At 35.3% G+C, this 19,330-nt stretch overlaps 1 protein-coding gene across 2 annotated transcripts; it reads left to right on the plus strand.

Moving 5' to 3' along the window:
* Positions 1 to 419: 419 nt before the first annotated feature.
* On the plus strand, positions 420 to 17,880 carry LOC109036918 (uncharacterized). 2 transcript variants are annotated; one of them, XM_019051339.2, is made up of 13 exons: positions 420 to 600; positions 1,296 to 1,502; positions 2,544 to 2,691; positions 3,945 to 4,083; positions 4,760 to 4,908; positions 5,960 to 6,064; positions 7,340 to 7,575; positions 8,702 to 8,864; positions 10,002 to 10,202; positions 11,783 to 12,021; positions 13,736 to 13,890; positions 15,717 to 15,864; positions 17,536 to 17,880. In XM_019051339.2, the coding sequence occupies exons 2-13, from the start codon at positions 1,324 to 1,326 to the stop codon at positions 17,648 to 17,650; spliced, it is 1,977 nt and encodes a 658-aa protein (XP_018906884.2). In that variant the 5' UTR covers positions 420 to 600; positions 1,296 to 1,323; the 3' UTR covers positions 17,651 to 17,880. The 2 variants fall into 2 exon arrangements, with proteins under 2 accessions (XP_018906884.2, XP_072161043.1); XM_072304942.1 differs by lacking the exon at positions 420 to 600 and adding an exon at positions 702 to 763.
* The last annotated feature ends 1,450 nt before the right edge of the window (positions 17,881 to 19,330 follow it).

Below are 19,330 nucleotides of genomic sequence, written 5' to 3' on the forward strand. Positions count from 1 at the left end.
AGTCTCACTGTTAATACAGAAATATTTTTGATCTCCTTTCCCCGATTACCGACAAGAAATTACACTATATTGATAATACACAATTAATCTGATAGCACAAATTTCTTTCATACAGAAAATTATCATAAAAGTATTGGAATAGGAAAAATTACAAATATTAATAAGCGAACAAAAAATTAAGCATACAAACAAAAATCAAATAAAAAACAAGTGTACACAAAAAAGCCAAAATTTTCCGCCGAAAATATGTGAAGAGGATTCAATTTTCCATATCTATCCTAAAAATCACGTAGGATCTGTAAGGACTATGAAGAAAAAGTAAAATATTAGGGTTGAATGACCGCGCTCTTTTCTCCTTACGCGCGGTTTTTTGAAAATTTGTCCGAGTTTTTAAAATTCCCGCTATTTGAAAGTTGTATGTTTCGACAACAGAGAGCGCGCAAAAAGCCCGCCAAATCAAAAACGAAGTAATCAAAACAAAACAAATTTGAGGTTATGAATTCAAAATTCGCCTTGTGCGCCTTGATCCTTGTCCCATAGATTTATCCATAATTCCATATCCATAATCCCACACCGAGGCCATTGTCTCCGTGATCTAAGGTGAGTCTGTAATTCTAATATTTTCTTTAGTGTTCCATCGACATAATTTTAGAAATTTTATTTTGTATCTTCCTTCGCAGCCGTTCAGTACTCATAGCAGAGTTTGTGTATGTTCATACTCTTTCTGGCTTAAGACGGTTGAATTTGAGTAGTGATCACATTGGTAAGTACATCAATATGGACTCTCATCCTCATCGCATTTCGCACTTCCTCCTGTCAAATTATCTTCATCTTGATCAGGAATATAGAGGTATCAGTGTCACCGTTAGGCCTCGCTGATTCCCTCGGAAGCCAACCCAACCTTCCTTCTCAATCCAAGAGTTCCGCACCATAGATGAACAGATTAACCTTACAACTTTGCTGAAATGGTGCGCAGTTTCTTACAGAGCAATTCTGATGATTCACTTTATCTTTTTCCTCTAAGAAGTGCTGCCTGCATTCTACCTACTTACTTTTCTATGAAACCAATCCGAATGCACTTGTGCAGGTGTTTTGTATGTATATGGATTACCAACTTATGATTGACAAAGTCGCTCAACTTGGTGAAGTTCAAGGCTTTTCTGTGAAAGATTTGAACATTCAAGTGTTACAGTGTGCCCTCGTATGTGGACCTCGGTTAATAGGAGATCTCTTACTGGAAAGCAAGTTTTTAATGTTGAGTAAGTTTTCTTGTAATTTCTTGTTTTGTGTTCCAGTTTGTAATGAGTTGATTGCCTGCTCAAGATGATTAAGCCGAAGAACACCAGACGAGGCTGTAGCTGGGCTGCTGGTCCTAACTCAAATCCTGGTCCCAACTTGGCTGCTGGCCCTAAAGCAGCTGGTGGTCTAACCGGTGAAGACCTCAAGAACTGGGCTGCAAGAATGGGATTTGAGGGTAATGTCTCGGCTGAAAGTTTCCAGAAGTAAGTGTCATAGGTAATTTAATCTGTATGGATAGTGAAACAAGAAAAGGAGACATCTCCGGTTGTCTTGTTGCGGATTTTCTGTGGGGTTTTAATTTCTTGCTGGAAAATAAAAATGTTAGATTAGGGCCAATGTTCATTAGTGCTCACCTTAGCCTCTCCTCTGCAGAGCCTTGGTCATTCATGTATAATTATTTTTCTATTTTAAATCTAATTTCACTAGAATTGGTGGTTCACGAGTAATTTCAAGTTCTTCAATCAGATTTATTCCCTGTTAAAGGGAAAACTCATTATGTGGTCCAAGTATCCATCCCACAAGCAGCCAAAATTACTGCCTCCCAAACCTTCTACTCCTTTTACCGAGTTTCTCCCTTTTCAGAGGGTATCAATAAGTAAAGGCTGTGCAAAAAGATTCTTTACATTTGTTTCCTGGTAGTTTCTTTAATATTTTGCCGAGCTACAGATGAACGCTGTATGAGCCTTCAGACATCGTCAAATTTCCTTTGAAAAAATTTGTAAATATTTTTCTTTCAATTTTACAGAGAATTTTGTCAGTAATTTGATTTGAAGAGTCAGAAAATTTCGAGAAAAAGTATTTACAGGGTGTCTACAAGTCCAGAAAGTTCGGAAATAGTACTGATTTTCTAAGGACGGTCCGGAAGTACATGAAAAGTGTGGAAATTCCGCAAGTAGGTCCGGAGTTTTACTCATTTTTGTCGCAATTTGAGAGAGAAATTTTCAAATTTCGACCAATATAGGTCCTGAAAAAGGACTGAATTTTTCTGTTGGGTAGCTACTGAATTTCTTGGGAATGTACTGAAAAAGTACTAATTTTTGGTCAGCTTGTTTTAGTAGATACTCTGATTCATAACTTTCTTCAAAAATAAACATGCTCTGAGGGGAAATTTGGCAACATTTGAATGCTCATCCGGCGTTTCCCCTCAGCACGTCAGAATTCTACTTCAGTGGGTATCCTCATTGTTCATACATGCCTTTTACATTCTTACTTTATACATCCAATCTACACTTTCAATTTTTCAGACTACTCACCCCGCAGATGGCAGGAATGTGGAAACACATTGTGAAACATGTCAGACCTAAAGAAGAAGTTGAGACCATTCGGAAAAACATTTTACTTAACCAGTTAAAAAAAGACAAAATGTTGGGGAAAAATAAAGGAAAATTCACAGTAAGTAATGCTTTCACGTTATTACTTACCTTCACCCTCCGCTTCCAAAGGACTATGCATGGAACACTTAAAAGTCGGGCGTCAGCTTAGTTTTAAGTTTTTTTATTTAATTTTTCCTACAGGGTTGCCTCAGTGAGGGAAACCCTGAAAATGTTAAGGAAAATGATGAAAGTGTCACCAAAAAACTGTTAAGTCACCTTCATTAGCTTTCTAGAATGAGTTTGACTTTTTGCACAGCAAATTTTGCCTGAAAACCATTTCAAATTTTGTCTTTTCATCCATCTGGCTCATATTCAGTTGTCAAGAAATTTTACCAAAATGCGTCAGGGAAATTCATTTTCTGAATTCTGTATTAACCCTGTCTTACGTTCTCCTGAGTAAGATGAGCTTCTAAAATATAACTTTCCTTGTACCGATTTTAAGATTATCCGGTCTGAAAAGAGGATTTTTTGGCAGTTTTACATGCACTCTCATGTGTGGAGTGGAGTATGAAGGGGCAAGCTCTACTTTCTTCATCTCACACTGGCCGGGGAGGTAAGATTGCGCGTTAAATCAGTTCAAAGCAAAGGTTTCTGTATCTTCGACCAAGAGGCGGTGCCTCATCTCCGTAAGATTACACAAGTTAAATTGCCAAAAAATGCACTTGTCAAACCCAATTTTCCTAAGATTGGCTCGTAGAAAGTTTGATTTTAAGGAAGCATCTCACTCAAGAGACTGCAAGGAGTCTGAAATCGAAAAATCTCGAAATTCAACCAGCACTGTGGTATTCTGTGCACAGTCCTTTGTTTTAATATTTTATCTTAAGACTCCAGGAAAAGACCTATGTTTTCCAGTCTCTCATAAAAGCATTATATTCATTATGCAAGGATTGATTTTTCACTCCATGGGTTAACAGTCAACAAGTAAAATTATCTTTTCAGCTCTGCCTATCTCAACATTGGCACTTACACAGTTTAATTTTAAAAGCTAATCTTGCTCAAGAGGTCGTAAAGAACATCAAATCAGATAATAACAAAATTTAGCTGCCAACATCTTTGTGCTCCAAGCTGGGTCCTTTCCTTGGTTTTTTCTGTTTCAAAATAATACTTTCATGACACCTCTTCAAACTTAAAAAGTAGATATTGACACAATGGTATAATGGTATTCACCAAACATCAGTAGGTATCTTGTATCATTTTTTGCATTGAAATTATTTTTTCAAGTAGGTAACTTGTCTGTAAAGAAGCTTTAAAATTGATGTTTATTCTCTACAGAAAAGAATCAATCAGATTTCTCAAATTGAGACTTTAAGGCATTATGAAAACTCAGCAAATAGGATAGAGGCCAACAAAGCTGAAATTAAATCCTTGACTAGTAAATGTGAGGATTTGAATGCAGAACTAAAACGAATGGGTAAGTGAATAAAGTCCAAGGAACAAGTTTTTTCATTTTTCCACAGATCAAATCAATTCCGTTTTAACACACATTATATACATGAATACACAGGGTTTCAGTGGTCTGGAAAGTGAGGAAAAGTCAGAGAATTTTGTAAACCGTGTATAGCAGAAGTCAAATTAGAAGAAAAATAAATCTGGAGTCAATAGTGCGATGAAATATTACTTTCACGTCCTATTAATAAATTCATAAATCATACCTATCTTTGGCCAGATGAACCACCAAGTCAGTCATATGACTGATTAAGATTTTGTAAGACAGAGCAAGATTAACAAAACACTCTGCTGTACCGTATTTTTTGATAATCCTGTCCAACAATTCCAGGTCTGTCCAAGATTGCTCTACCAATCTGCACTTAAAATACACTTTTATCACTACATAAGATTTACTTAATGCTAATGATGATAGGCAAACAATCTAGGATGTAACTGATGTTTGTCGCTGATATACCACAAATTTTATTTGTGAGTGTGATGGTGTCCCCCAAAATTATGGAAGTTAACCGAGACAAGTGTGAAAATAAGTATCAGCTCAAAAATTACTTTTAAGGCAAGTACATATGTTGTTTCTCTCTCTCTCTCTCTCTCTCTCTCTTCTGCACACTATCCTATATTATTATTGCGTTTTTTTACAGGTAAAGTCCAGAAGGAAACTGAAAAAAAAATTTATGATGACCAAACGAAAATTGCGCTCCTGCAGGAGAAGGAGGCGCAGTTCAGAAAACTTCTCAAATTAAAAGATTCTATCGATCAAGTAAAATGGCTGATACCTCAACAAGAAACGGTAAAGTTGCATGCTTATTAAGTACGCATTTTCTATTTGTCTTCCTCTAAAGTATGATTCAACTTTCTCTGCCGAGTGGTGGATGGATACAGGTGGAATTAAGTACCTATGTAGACATCGTCTAATTTTTTTTTTTTTTTTTTTTTTTTTTTTTTTTTCAATTTTTTTTCAATTTTTTAACAGAAAAGTAATGGTCATGGTGAGTATATTCTCTGTAAGTCAGCCAAGCGAAGTGCACAGACAGTTACAAGGCATCTTGTTGCTGGGTTCTTGCTTTAAAAAATTAAACTTGACAGGAACTTTGGCAAAATAAAATTCAGCAATGCTGCTGCTGGTTAAATGAGCTGCATTTTGCGATTTGGAACTACTGATTTCAATTCTATTTTAAAAACAATGTATGTACCATTAATTTCCGCGTAGACGAATGTTTTCACATATGAGCCATAAATTGTAGTTATTAATTGCAATATGTAATTTGATACATGTAATTTGTCTCCAGTTTGACGAAAAAAATAAATGAAAAAAAATCCACCTAGTTAATGTATGTCCAAGTGCTGATGAAGGTCAATTGAACGCCAACAAGAGGATTCCAAGAATTTGGGTGTTTCATGTTTTTTCGGTTTTTCTCCCTTTTATAATTTATAAAACCGTTTGAAACCGTTAAACTAAATTTTTCCAACAACAGTTTGTCAAGAGATTGAATTCTGATACCTAGTTTGTTTTCGTCATTGAATTTTTACTTTCTGGATATTTACCATGATCACAAAATTATCCTTTCAATCAATCTGCCATGGAAAAGTTCTCAACCTCTGAGTACATTGTATTAAATCCTGTAGCATAAGTATTCTATTACATAGGAAGTAAAATTGCAATGAGGCAAATTGAAAAGAATGTAATAATTAACTTGTGTTTCTGGTGAACACCAGAAAATTTGCAAAACGCCTCTTCCAACAATTCCTCGCATTATTCTTGCATCGTAAATCCTGGATTTCTTGATGCTTCATGCTGGATTTCTTCTCCTCCTTTTACCTTCTTTTTTTTTTTCCTACAGAAATCGAGAATTATGGGGAGATTCCAACCAAAATATAGTAGTTCACCGCTGTTCCAAACCTCAAACAGAAGCATCTTGACAGAAGCTCAAACAGCTGACGTTCTGGTAAGCCATCTTATGTAGAAACAGGGGTGCAAAAAATGCTTGATCTTGTACTTGAAAATGTGCCAGAGCTCTTAAAAATGTGGATGGAGGGAAAATTTTTAAGGGTCAAAAATCAAAAAGCAAAGGACACAAGGAGAAAAATATGCTCTTGTTGTGAAATTAGATATCTTGTGAAAAGCTGGCTGATAGGCCCATGAAACAGAGAAGCTTGTAAGATTCTGCATCCCTAAGTAGAATGGGCCTGTTGCAAACTTTTGCTAGAGCAAAAATAAGTGTTGTTCCTCATAGATAATGTCTCAAAAATCACAATAAGCGCATCGGCAAACTATGAAAAGCACTCCTAACTTTACTATCTGTGTAAGAACTTCACATTTTTTTAAGCTTCCCACTTCAAAAAAGATACTATGGCACAGGTGAACAATCCATTAGAAGATTCGTTCCATTTAATCCCTGCTCAACATGGCCGGCGATTGGTCGACAACGGAAACCGGAGTTTTACGAAGTTTCCCTAGTCCCGCCCACCAGAATGACCAGCGGCTCCGAGTAGGATAAAGATAATTTTTCCGCGAATTTTCCAGCTACAGCGCAAATTACGTCGAAATTAACGAATTTTGTGTTGTCAACTGGCGAATTCGCAAAAGTCTAGATCACATACTCGAAATTAACACAACTCCATGATGCCTCTAAGCTTGGTTCAGGTGGTTAAAAACGACGTTTTGAAAATTTGTGCGAACTGCGCGAACAAATTTCTAGGGTTTCTAATCATGCATGCAAAACATAAAGGAATCAATAGATACCCACCCACCGCCTTTTTTGTCAGCAGGGCCTATCACAGATTTCCATTGTAATCAACTTTTATTAGATTTCAGTAGCGGCTGTATGCCTAATTTTTAGCCAGTCATCAAATTACTCTCTGATTTTGAATAAAACCTTTGAAAGAATAACTCTTTGACTTCATTTATCTCCTTGGCCCAATCTATATAGGCTTTTTAAGCTTGGAACTTCAGATATTGTCTTAATTTTGCTAGGGGGGATGCTTCAGGACCTGACAAATCCTAAACCCTGATTTAGGCGAGAAAAGTTCTTGGTCCTGTTCTTACTCGGGACAAATACTCGAGACTACCTCTGTTTTAAAAGTATAGAGTACTCAGCTACTCCTTGGAATTTAGATTTTGCCCTGACTCTAACCTTTTGCCATAACCTTTCTGAATTTACGGTCGCGAACTCTAGTTTCTATCATCAATAGACAGACTATGATTTTTATTTTTCCCTTAGGATTTGCTTCATGGTCTTGATCTTACAATTATGGAAGAAATGGAAAGAACTCTAGTAAGCCCCAGTGAAGATGAGGAACGAAAAAGTAAACTCCAGATGCATATTTCCAACATTTCCAGAAACCTCTCTTCCTCATCACTATTAGCAGGTTTAACTGTGAAGCTGCAGACATTGAATCAAGAATTAGTCGTTGCTGCCACATCCCAAAACGTCGGAGAAGAATATTCTACACTCAAGTACGTCACTTAGTGTAATTTTTTGTAAAATTTTGCTGCTGAAATTTAATCTTGCCGCTTTTTTTTTTGTTCATGAATTGTATGGATGATTTATTTACAATTTATTCACATTTTTATTGGGCTAAGTCCATAAACATTACATGTACTAAGATAACACAAGTTGATGCGATACGTCAGAATGTGTTTCTAAGTTTTAAAATGTACTATGGTAGAATTTTTCTCTAAATGCAGTTAATTTTCTGCAACTGTGCAAATAGCCAATTAAAATTTCTAGAGGCCGAAAACAATTCTTTCCGACAATTAGCAAGACTTGTGCGTTCATGGCTTATGAAAACCTGTTTTGTGTTTGATGAGAAGGTGGTCATAACGCAGTAAGTGCGCATATTGTTAAGGAGTAAAATTGACAGCTTGAGACCTTTTGCTTTATTAAGCCATTGGTCCAAAATGTAATTTTTTCTTCTAAATGTTCCATTTATTCTTTCTAAGATCGAATTCTTGCATTTTGACTGCATTTAGTATGCAAAAGAAATTCTACTGCACGGCTTAATTTTCTTCCATTTAAACCAATGTACTCTTTGATAGTAAAAAGATTGTGCTAGCAAGAAACCCTAGGATCACTGTCAGGGCCTCAAATTACACAAAATTATAATGTCCCTTCAAATTGATTCTCTTGCAAAACTTAATTTTGCTTCTCTTTTTGCAATTAGACATTTTAATTAAACCTTTGTTATTTTAAATATCTAACTTTTACCTTCCCCCTTCCTTATCAATGGTCAAAATAATTTTGGTTCTCAGAATTTATTAAGAAGAATCGATTTGATTGTCAAAATATTTCAAATCATGTATTAGCAATTGTCTTAAAAGTTGTCTTCTTAAAGTTTCAAAGCTTGAACTTGAAACAAAAATTTTGTGGAAACTCCTTCACGAATAAGTTTCTACGTTTATCATTCATGGAGGAATAAACATTGATCTCTATAAAACTTGGAAGGAAGATTTCTTAAACAGAATTTATTTTTAGGTTTATAAACTTCAAAATTTTTCACAGATGACTTTTTGATTTTTTAATCCTTTTGCGGTATGCTTTGATTTGCTTCCATTTAATTGTTTGATCTCTGATGTATTACAGGAGGGAAGTTGAACTTAACGGAGGTAAAAATCCAGATGATCAATTAAAGGATTTTTGGAAATTGATAGCGGAAGATAAGCAAAAGTTAGAAGAGATTCAGAACTCAGTAGCGCTAAAACGAGAGGAGCTGATAAGAAGGAAACATATGCTTGTTGACTCAGTTGTAAGTAATTGGATGCTAGTTAAGCTGAAACAAAAAATATGAAACAAGCTATGCTAGAAAGTTATAATAAGAAGTAATTTTCAATTGATTTATTAAGATAATGCATGACTGCCTTGAAATAAGGACTTCTGCTCACTTTCGCAAATTTTTCAGAAAAATAATCTTTGTTGAAATGAGTGGAAAAATGAGAATTTGAAAAACATGCTTTAATACGCTCTCAGAAAACTCCCCTCTACCCTAGTATCTTTGAGGTCAACTAAGCAGGCAATTTAATTCATTTTTAAGCCAATAGACGAAGTAGAATTCTGCAATACTGAGTTCAACGGATGAGCACCAACTTGTAGATAGGAAAAAAATGAGATGGGAGTAATAAACCGAAAGTAACAAAAAGTAAGTGAAACAAAAAAAACAGCAAATCGAGGTAACAAACAGTGAACCAAATATTGAAATAAAGAAAGCCGAAACTAAAAATTTCAAACTCATAAAAGTGGATTAAAATTTCCTAAACGTTTTTGGGGCTCCGCAGCCCCAGCCTGGCTTCAGTTGGAATTTCACCTTGCAAAAGGGGCCAGGGAGCTCTGGCACGCGTTGGCAATTTTAATTTATTTTTGTGAAGTTGATTTTTTTGGTTTAGGCTTTCTTTTTTTTACGATGGGAGTAGTTTTAAATTCAACGACATACATACATAGCTCTAACTTTCTTCCTGTCAAAAATTAGAATTTGGGAAAAACGTTTTAAACGCAGAAATAGCTAGTTAATTTTGTTGTGGGGGCAGGGCTTATTTTCGCGCTCAAAATTTGGGAGCCCCTGAAGATACATTGTTATACAAAAACTGCAACGTGCTGAAAGCAAGTCGTTTTTATGTTGTTCAAAAGAGCAAAGCTGTTTTCTAACCTTAAATTGGAAGTTGCTCTCTCATTGGTTGTTCAGAATCGCGTGAAAAAAAAAAAAAAAAACAACAAGAAAAAAACGGAAACATTTTGTTGTTTTGAACAAAACTTGTCTAATATTGACTTAGCTGTCAGAACAAGCATTTGTAATGCTTACGGCTTAAGCTGCTTCACAGGGTCTCATCAAAAAATGTCTGAATATACTTCAAATTCAACCAATGCAACAGTCTATTTATTTGTTTTGCAGATGAAAGCAGTCCGAGGACTACCAGAGGAAGATGCCGCAGAGTGGGTTGACTCCGTTGTCAATTATTCATTGGTGACTGAGAGGATTAAGTTTCTAGAAAAAGAAAACGATGCCTTGGAGCTTCAAATCTTGCGTTCAGAAGATTCGAAGGACCTTTACTTTGAGATGGAACATGCTACATTGGAGGCAGAACACAATATTGTAAGTAATGTTCGTTGCAAAATTAAATCTGAATTAAACATGTTTCAAAGTTGTTGGAAAGGGGCTATTTTTCAAAATGAAATTTTTAAACAAAGATAAAATCAGAAAGCCAAAGACCATCATCTGAGACCACAACTAGCGAAAAAAAGTGTAAATTTTAAAGCATTTTCCAGTTCAATTTTTTTCTCTTTTTTCCCTTCATTTTTCTCATTAATATGGTGCAAGTGTGCTTGCTATACTAATTCAAGTTCTTAAAATTTTTGATAGTTAGAATACTATCACAGGATCGTCCCATTCTTATATGCATAGATTGCAGTTGCACACATAAAATTCAAGCTTTGGATACTTTCTGTGCAATAAATGCATAATTCACCCTTGAAATCAGGCAGGCAAACGAAAGAAATAATTTAGGGACGCCCCCCCCCCCTTTCCTTCTTTGGTGAAAAGTATACATCGCCAAAGTCCATTGCGGAAGTTACGCTACAACAGGGAAGTAGGTTTCGGACTTCAGTATAGAATGGTAAAACTCAATTCTCCCTCAGAAGGTAATATCTAGATGTATTTTATAGTGAAACTTAATTCTATAAGCTTTACCATCACACACTTGGAATTTTTGATAAACTTTAAAATTTCCCAAAGTAAGTTATTATTATGGCAACAGAGGCTAAGTACAGACAATTTTAATGGACGTTATATGTATGCATTTTTTTAAATTTCAAAAGGTCATCAAAAACTTGAAGATTCCTTCAACCACAAGTTTTTCATTCATTTAATTTTGCCAAATTAACCATGTGTTTAGTATGATTGGCAAATCAATTGATTCTGATATTTTTGTAATGTGTGTGATAGTATAAAAGACCCTTTTCTTTGACAAAACGGGAAATTACATTTTTCGATTTTTTCAGTCATTGATATTAAACATAATGCAATTTTTGGTTTAACATCTCTAATAGAAATTTCATTTGCCTGAAAGGATTACGCACAGAATACCAGGAAATTCTGTCTGCATTTTTATATTATTTGATAAGATAATCCCCTGACCTTTTAAAATCAAACTTTCCATACTTCAAAATTGAGAAAGAAATGCAGGCCTGAAAATCTCTTTTGGCTTTTTTACATGTATTTTTTAAAGCAGATGATGAACTGTTGCCATATGTGTGGATGCTGCGCCGCAAGCTATCATCATTTGGAGGAGTTTCATTCTTCTTGCCAATCTTATCTTTTTGGCTTGCAGGGAAACAAGATCTCTTTTTGATCACCATTAAGACGTTGCAACGTTTCTAATGGATATTGTCTATATAAATATAAAAAAATTACTTTTTAGCCTTGCTTGTTTCAAGATCGACACATAGAAAGTTTAATTTTAAAGTTCATTGTGTTCAGAAGGCTGTAAGGAACATCATATCAAATAATATAAAAATTTAGCCGACACTGAATTTCTTGGTATTCTGTGCATAGTTCTTTCTGAAGAATCCTGTCTTTACTTTTGAGGCTAGATAATCTCCATTTAGTTTATACTGCTTTGAGCAGTTACTGTGCATATTTCATGATTGTTTTATTTTTGCCTGTCTAAAATCTAGAAATCTCTGCTGAAAAGCTTAGAAACAAGCCTTCTTCACCTCAAAAAAAACTCTGTGATGATTGATATTGAAGCTTCCAAGCAGAAAATAGTATCAAAAATTAAAAGCTTCCAAAAAAAAGAGCTGGCTCAGAAATGGCTTCCTGATAGTAACAATCCGCTGTTGAGTTTGAAAGATTTTATCCAATCAGAAGTATCCTTGCTCGTCAGAATACCGGTTGAAGCCCTGCAACTAGTTTGGTAAGTAATTACTCCAGAGTAATCAGGCTTTTTCTGTTTCTCAAAAACTAATGAAGATATCTGTAAGCAAGAAACATTTTTGTCCATTGTCTATTTTGCTTTCGGACCAGCCAAAGAAATAAAAATAGTCCCTGCCCTCTATTACTATAGAAGTCAATTTTACTGAAAAGTTCTATCTCTGTGTTCTATCAAAATGAATATGCCAAGAATAATGTCTCTCCATCAAAGCAAGACATTTGCCATAGGTAACAGAGTCAGTCTTCTGACAAAAGGTGCTCATGAACCAATGTCTCTTTAAAGGGTCCAAGCGCCAAAATCCAAGTCTCAACAAAAACGGAAAAAAGTGTGCCACTCTGTATGTGTTGAATCTTTCGAGCCCAATTTCAGAATTTATTCTTCAATCACATACATGTTTTAAGCTCAAAAGATCATTACTGTCCTTTTTCCCTGACAAAAAACGTAACCCCATTTAAATTTTTAATTTATTCAGAAACTATTAGACGCTCCTCGCTGAAAATTTTAATTTTTTCTCAAGGATTGCGGTCAGTAAACAGCAAAGTTGTGGGTAGCAATTTCTCCGTGATCTCAGTTTGTGAAAGCAAAATTGTGCAAGTAGATTTTGCACCCTTGGAATAGGTATATGTTCCTTCATCTGCAAAGCGATGATATCAAACTTAAAAATTCACAACTTAGCTCTGCTTTGTACTTTAAAAACCGTATCGATGATTAATATGATCCTCGCATGTTCGAGGGAGAATCTTCCACTGTTTTTATCTGTTCCCTTAGCATCAGACTTAAAAAATTGGTGTGTGCATGGTTATTTTTACAAAGTAAGGCTTTATTCATTATTTCTTTTTATTTTACTCGCCTCTTATAATGTCGCCCCATTCATCGCAAGCCCCATAACTCTCTTCTATTCTGCCATGCTAAGAAAGAACTCCGACATTCAAGAGTTCCCAAATTTCTCTGGATACTATGCATTTTTTCAGGGAAGTTGTGCATAGCTTCCTTGAAATTTTGAGTTATTTTAGACTCTAGTATGTACAAAATTGTCTGAAAAATTGGAAGAAAAATATCCAACAGTTTCCGTGAAAATTCGTATTTTATCGGAGGAAATTTGGCAACGTCCGAAGGCATATGGTGTTCTTCCTCAACTCGGCAGTATTGTTTCAAATCTTATCTGATGGACTTTTGCAAGTTAAGGCTCTTGTCGACAAACCGCATGGTCCTATTTTCTTCAGCAAATATGGCTAGTCAAGGAATACTAATTTTTTTCAATTTCCGAAGTTTTTGCGAAAAGTTTTGGTTTGATTTTGTTTCATTTAGTCAGATTGTTCTTGTCACCAAAATTTGTTCTTAAGATTACAGAAAAGATGAGGTTTTTTTTTTATTACTCATCTTCTGATGAGCATCAACTCATATTTTAGTTCTTTTCTACATAGGTAACTTCTCTCTGAGCAAATAGCATGTAACAAGCCTTCAGAAATCACTTATTGTAGATCAGTAATAACTTTTAATGACTTTGTTATTTTATGTGAAAAAATTGAACCGGAATTTCAATTCCTAGAAGTTACCTATATACTTTTCTCAAGATTGTAAAATCAAATTTGAAGTATAGGTACCCAATCTTAGAGCCATTTTTCAACTGCAGAGCTTACTTTTATCCTTGTTTCTTTTAATAATTTTTAATTATTCGTTCTTTTTTTTTTCACAGCGAGCCACAACACATCACAAAAAATGTACCTTGCTTACCCATGTACACCCCATACACAGCGGCTCATTGTATCCTTAGGAATGTTCTTGAAAATTTGTGCTGGCATAATATGTCTATCAGTGCGCTAGAAGAACTGATGCCATCACCTCCAATAGGTGTGTCCCTATGGAAATTGCCAGTTTTTTTAAAATTTTTCACCCGTTTTTCCATCTTATTTTGTACCAATTTGAACATATTTTAATGAGTTCTCTAATTTCAAGACACAATTGCTGCACCATTTTGATGATTTTTATTTTGAAAATTTTGTCAAAAATGTGTCCAGGGCTACCCGTGACCTTCCAGAATTACCACTTGTGTCACTAGAGTAACTTAGAATAAGAATGCAATTTATGTAGCAAGAGGCTAATGAAATAACATTTTTTCGATCCACTCAAGTATTTGCTCAAACATTTTATAATGTTGATTTTGATTACCGACGAGGTAGAAGAGAAGTCTGATTTATGCTCTCACAAAATCATTTTGATTTCTGAATTGAGTTTGCAAGTTATCTCTCAGACGCTGAAGCTTTATGTATCAATGACTCAGGAATAATTCCGCCTCTCTGCAAACTGACAGTTTTACAAGATGAAGGAAAACTTTGCCATTTTTGTAATTTTAAGGTGGGGTTTGCAATTTTCTTCTTAATTTCACTGCGTGATAAATTTTTAACTCATTTTTGCCGAAATTGTCATGTTAGGCGGTATTGTTCCTCACATATCGATATTCATCGACAATAATTTTGATACTGATGCTTTGTCATATTTTCACTAGGTTCCATCACACAGATTTAAGTAAAACAACCACAACAACCACCGTAACAATAGGGCAGTAGCAAGGAATTTTTGCAGGATTGTAGTATAGTATTTAACACACACAGTCTCTTGAAGCAACCAGCAAGTTAAAAATATCATTCCTAAAGGGAGGAAAGGCTCATCAAAATCCAAGCAATGGACCACTAGACAAGGTACGAATTTCAGCATTCTGATACATGCTAATCAACCAAAATTTCACGTAAAACACGATGCGCACAACGAAAATTACAAAAATTAACTTTTTACGAAGCTATTTAGTGATTCTTGATGCGTGAATTCAAACCACCCGCTCATGAAAACTCAAAGCTCTACGTGATTCACATCGAGCGCTAAACGTTATCATGGCAGTTTCTGCTATATAAAAATCTGGCAACCTCAATCTTGACACTCTGGCTCAGCTATAGCAAATTGCTTGTAATTTAAACAACACGTGGTGGGAAATGTATATTGCTTAACTGAGAGGCTTGGTGAAACCGTTGTAGTGCTCGATTTGACTCACGTAGAGCTTTGAGTTTCTTGTGAGCGGGCAGTTCAAATTCCTCGTAACCAATGTGAAATAAAAACGTTAATATCTTCTTTAGGAGTTGGTTTCAGTAATTTTCGTTGCACGAATCGTGTTCTACGTGAAATTCTTGTTAAGAAACATGTATCAGATTGTTTAAATTCGTACCTTGTCTAGTGGTCCATTAGAAACTGAATTTAGCCTATTAGCAAATACTGTTTCCCCTGCGTGGCTACGTCATCAGAGTGCACCAGAAATACTGTTTCAAACAAGTCCCATATATAGCACTTTGTGGTTACATACAATGAATTAAGAGAAGTGAATGATATTGACCCATCATTATTTTTACAAGTACCCTGTTATCTGGTCTTCAAATGCAGAGACGGGTAGAAACAAGAGAGAATAAAAGTTAACATCCACGAACACATTTGGACATGTTTCTGCCTAACGAAACAATGTGCATTAAGACATGAGCCCTAAGACCCATAAGAATATATGCATAACAGGGCTTACATCATAATGCACATAGTTCCGCTTGGCAGAAATACATCCATTTGCCTCTTTTTACCCTTGTTACTTTGAGCTTTCCCGAGTGCCAAATTGTTCTAAGTCATGTTTACTTTTGCAGATTTCAATGTGGACCATCTAATCGAAAGCACCAAGTCGTTAGAGCTAAACAATCAGTTGAAGTTGGAAGAAAGCATCTCTGAATTTGAAGAAGTGTGCAATGAAGGAGAACAGAATATTCAGCAGGCTACAAAATTGATTCTCTTTTTGTAAGGTTTTACTTTGAATAGTTTAATTCTGAAACTCAGTTTCCACAGTCAAAATGGGTTATGGATGCGCCTGTCGCCGATCAAAATTTAAAGGAACCCCTAAGATTTGATCAACATAAGTCACAGACAGGGTATCAAATAAAAACATCGTTTTGGTTCATAATGTTGTCTCGTTTGGAAAGGTACAATCCAATGCAATTTTACATTTATATTTTTATCCAACGGGAGAAGGCTGTTGTGTTTCTAGCCCAAACGTCTTTTGGTAAATGTGTTATTATTCAGCCTTGTTACCTGCAGTTGTATTTTTTAAAAATGTATGTCTTGTCACGAACAGCTCAGTTAGCAATATATCTCAAAGATCAAATAAATGGTCTTTGATACTCTGTTTGCAATTCATGTTGATCAAACCCTTGATGTGCCTGATCGTAAAAACCAAGCTTTAAAGTATTGTAGAAAAATGCTGTCGGTAGCATTTGCTGTTTCATAAAAATGTAAAAAAAATTGTCCAATATCTAAAAGAGAAACCTTATTTTTTTCTGTCACTAAAAAATGCTTCTGGAAAACAAACTATGAGACGCAAGATCTGCGTAGTCTATATCAGTCATTTTCAAATTTTTCCTCTTCCCCTCATTTTCCTTTAAGGATGCAGTTAATCTCTTGAGAGAGATAAATATTTATCAAGAACCTAACCTGAGTAGCCTAATAATCATGTATAATCTTATCTGTCATTCTAACAAATGTTCTCAGTCACTTAAAAGCACGTTGAGTGTTTGACATTTTTACAAAAAAAAGGGGGGGGGGGGTAGGGGAAACAGAAACAAATGTCTAAAACAATAGAAATCATTATTATTCATTTATTCATGGCATTTTTGCTTACAGAAAGATGTAAAGGACCAAAAGGATCCTGAAACATAGCCTATTAACACAAAAAAGTACACAAAAAAATTGAATCAGTTTCTGTTGACAGGAGTAAGTTCAAAAACTCATGAGCCCTAGCGGCCTGCGTGATCAACGAAAGCCAGGGCTCATGATTTTTTGGACTTTTGCCCTTCGAACAGAGATCATTCCAATTATGGGTCTGGCTACCAACAGAAATTAATTAGGCACTACAAAAAATTGCTCATACTCACATTAAATAGTCAAGTACAGAAAGAGTGTTCTACATGAGTGTTAAAAAAACAAAAGAGGTAAAACAAAACTAATTAAAATTAAAACTGTGCAAAGAAATACTACGTAACAAAAAATACAGAATCATTATGAAAAATAAAAATACAGGAAAATACATACCATTTGTAAGAATGACTTTTAATAGTCATAAATTTGTTTCCTGAGGTTTGGTGCTCGTATATCTCTGTTTTAAGCAAACCTGAACACTAGAAATTGAGAAAATGTATCTAGATTGAGGTAAATTTAAAAACTCGAAATATGAATGAAGCAAGGTTTGCATGTTTTAATTTATTTTATGATGTATTCATGCTGATATTCATGAGATTTCACCAATGTAAAGCTTGCTCAAATGCATCCCATGTATGCAATAGCTTTAGACGTCAAGATATTTGAGCAAATGAAATAATTGCATAACCAATGAACCTGCAAAGCTCATTTTTCAAAACTGCTTCTTATGCCGTATGTCCGTTCAGTTTTTCATCTGCCGATTACTGTTTGTTTCAGGAAACAACCGCCTGTGGAGAACTTCATACCAGAGTCTATGATATTAGATGGCCTCAATTTCAATTCGTGGAAGCCAACAATCTTAGAGTATCTCAAGGAAAAACTCTTGGACTAACATAGAAGCCCCAGTGCCCTCTTGTTTTTAAGTATTAAATTAATTTTTACCAGTGTCTTGTTGATTTGTTAAAGTTTTTCCAATATTTTGTAAATTTTTATTTTTGTAATTTTGTAAGATTGTTTTAACTTGTGACATTCTTGTTAACCACAAGGTGACTACAGGTCTAAATTCAACCAATGTTACTAAAAATCAGGTATTTTTTATAAAACTTCATTTTCCAGACATTATTTTGTGTATCTCTATCTACGTCATATCAAATAACCAACAGTAGGACTACAATTGTACGTATTCCTATCAAACAGAACTATGTGCAGGTGGGGAAGGTGGGGTCTGCTTGTTAGTGCTCAGGCCATAAAAATGAATGAGAAATATAAAGCACCAGTGACGAAGCCTCCTCGCGGAGTCGAGGAGTCGAAACTCCTTGTAGTGGTCATTAACTCATGAGCCCTGTTCACAAGGCTCTAGACACATACCCATGGCTCATGGGTGCCGCATTCAGTTGGCTCACAATTTCGTTTGCTGAATTGGAAAAGCAGGATTTTACATTCTGTCAAATAGAACTATGTGCAAAGTGTATAAGCCATAGGCATGTGTCTAAAGCGTTGTGAACTGAACTCATGAGTTAATGACCAGTACGAGAAGACGGCTCCATCACCGGCGCTTTGTATTTCCCATTCATTCTTATGACCCCAGCACTAACGATCACACCCCATCATTCCCACCTGCACATAGTTCTGTTTGATAGAAATGCGTCCAATTGAGGTGCTGGACGTGAGAAGGGTTTTTCTGAATTGCAGTGTTTCAGAATTACCACTAATACTTCATTCATGGAAAGGGAAGCAATTGCATAAACTTCATTAAAATATTTTCTGAATATTCTTCATGATTCAGCTTTGTTCTGCAAGGAACCCATTAAATTATTCTCTGAGACATAAATTAGTGACAGAGACTGAAACTCCACATCTGAGAAATAACCTCCTCACACGAAGCACTTCAATTAACAAGTACAGGGAGAGTCAGAACATTTTACTCAACCACTATAAATGAAGACAAATTCAGGGCAGAAACTGCTTAATTCAACCTTAAGTAGTCTATACTTGGCCACAAATCGACAGTAAGACTACATTTGAAAATTAAAGGATGACAGGAAGTATGCAACGTCGCAGACTGAGATACTTATTTGGCTTAGAAATTTCATTATCGAAATGTCATGACATGTGATTGTGTACAGAATAAGAGATACTGTTGCATAAAAAGCAAATTTTTCAGGAAAATATTTCATATCAATAACTGACGATGAGTAAATAAAAAATCAAAGTTTTAGTTATTGACAAAGAATGCTCTCCTCTACATTAAAAAACGAGCTGCAAGCGTAGCGATGGCCAAAGTGCGAGACCGCGTAGCCCCGTTTGCGACGTTGCAGACTTCCACTTCCAGTCACACTTAATTTTTTCCTCGGAAAACTAGTCAACGCATTATCATGACAACTTCAATCCTTGATTTTTCTTCTCTGTTAGTAGAATAAATTCTGTCTACATTTCAAGTCATGAAGTTGACTTATTCCCCTTCGAAAAAATAAAGGAGGGGATATTTTGAAACACCGCCATCGATATTCTTCTTATTTGTATTCATTTTTTGATGGTAAAACTGCAGGAATGCGTATATTGGTTTGCGGCA

The sequence above is a fragment of the Bemisia tabaci genome, chromosome 10, assembly GCF_918797505.1.
Source record: "Bemisia tabaci chromosome 10, PGI_BMITA_v3".
Taxonomy (NCBI): Eukaryota; Metazoa; Arthropoda; class Insecta; order Hemiptera; family Aleyrodidae; genus Bemisia; species Bemisia tabaci.

Bases quoted from the DNA above. Each gene is read 5' to 3' on its own strand.
- LOC109036918 (XM_019051339.2), top strand. From the start codon at position 1,324: ATGATTAAGCCGAAGAACACCAGACGAGGCTGTAGCTGGGCTGCTGGT. The intron at 2,692-3,944 runs GTAAGTAATGCT...TATTCTCTACAG, and splicing joins AAAATAAAGGAAAATTCACA to AAAAGAATCAATCAGATTTC. The intron at 12,022-13,735 runs GTAAGTAATTAC...TTTTTTTCACAG, and splicing joins GAAGCCCTGCAACTAGTTTG to CGAGCCACAACACATCACAA.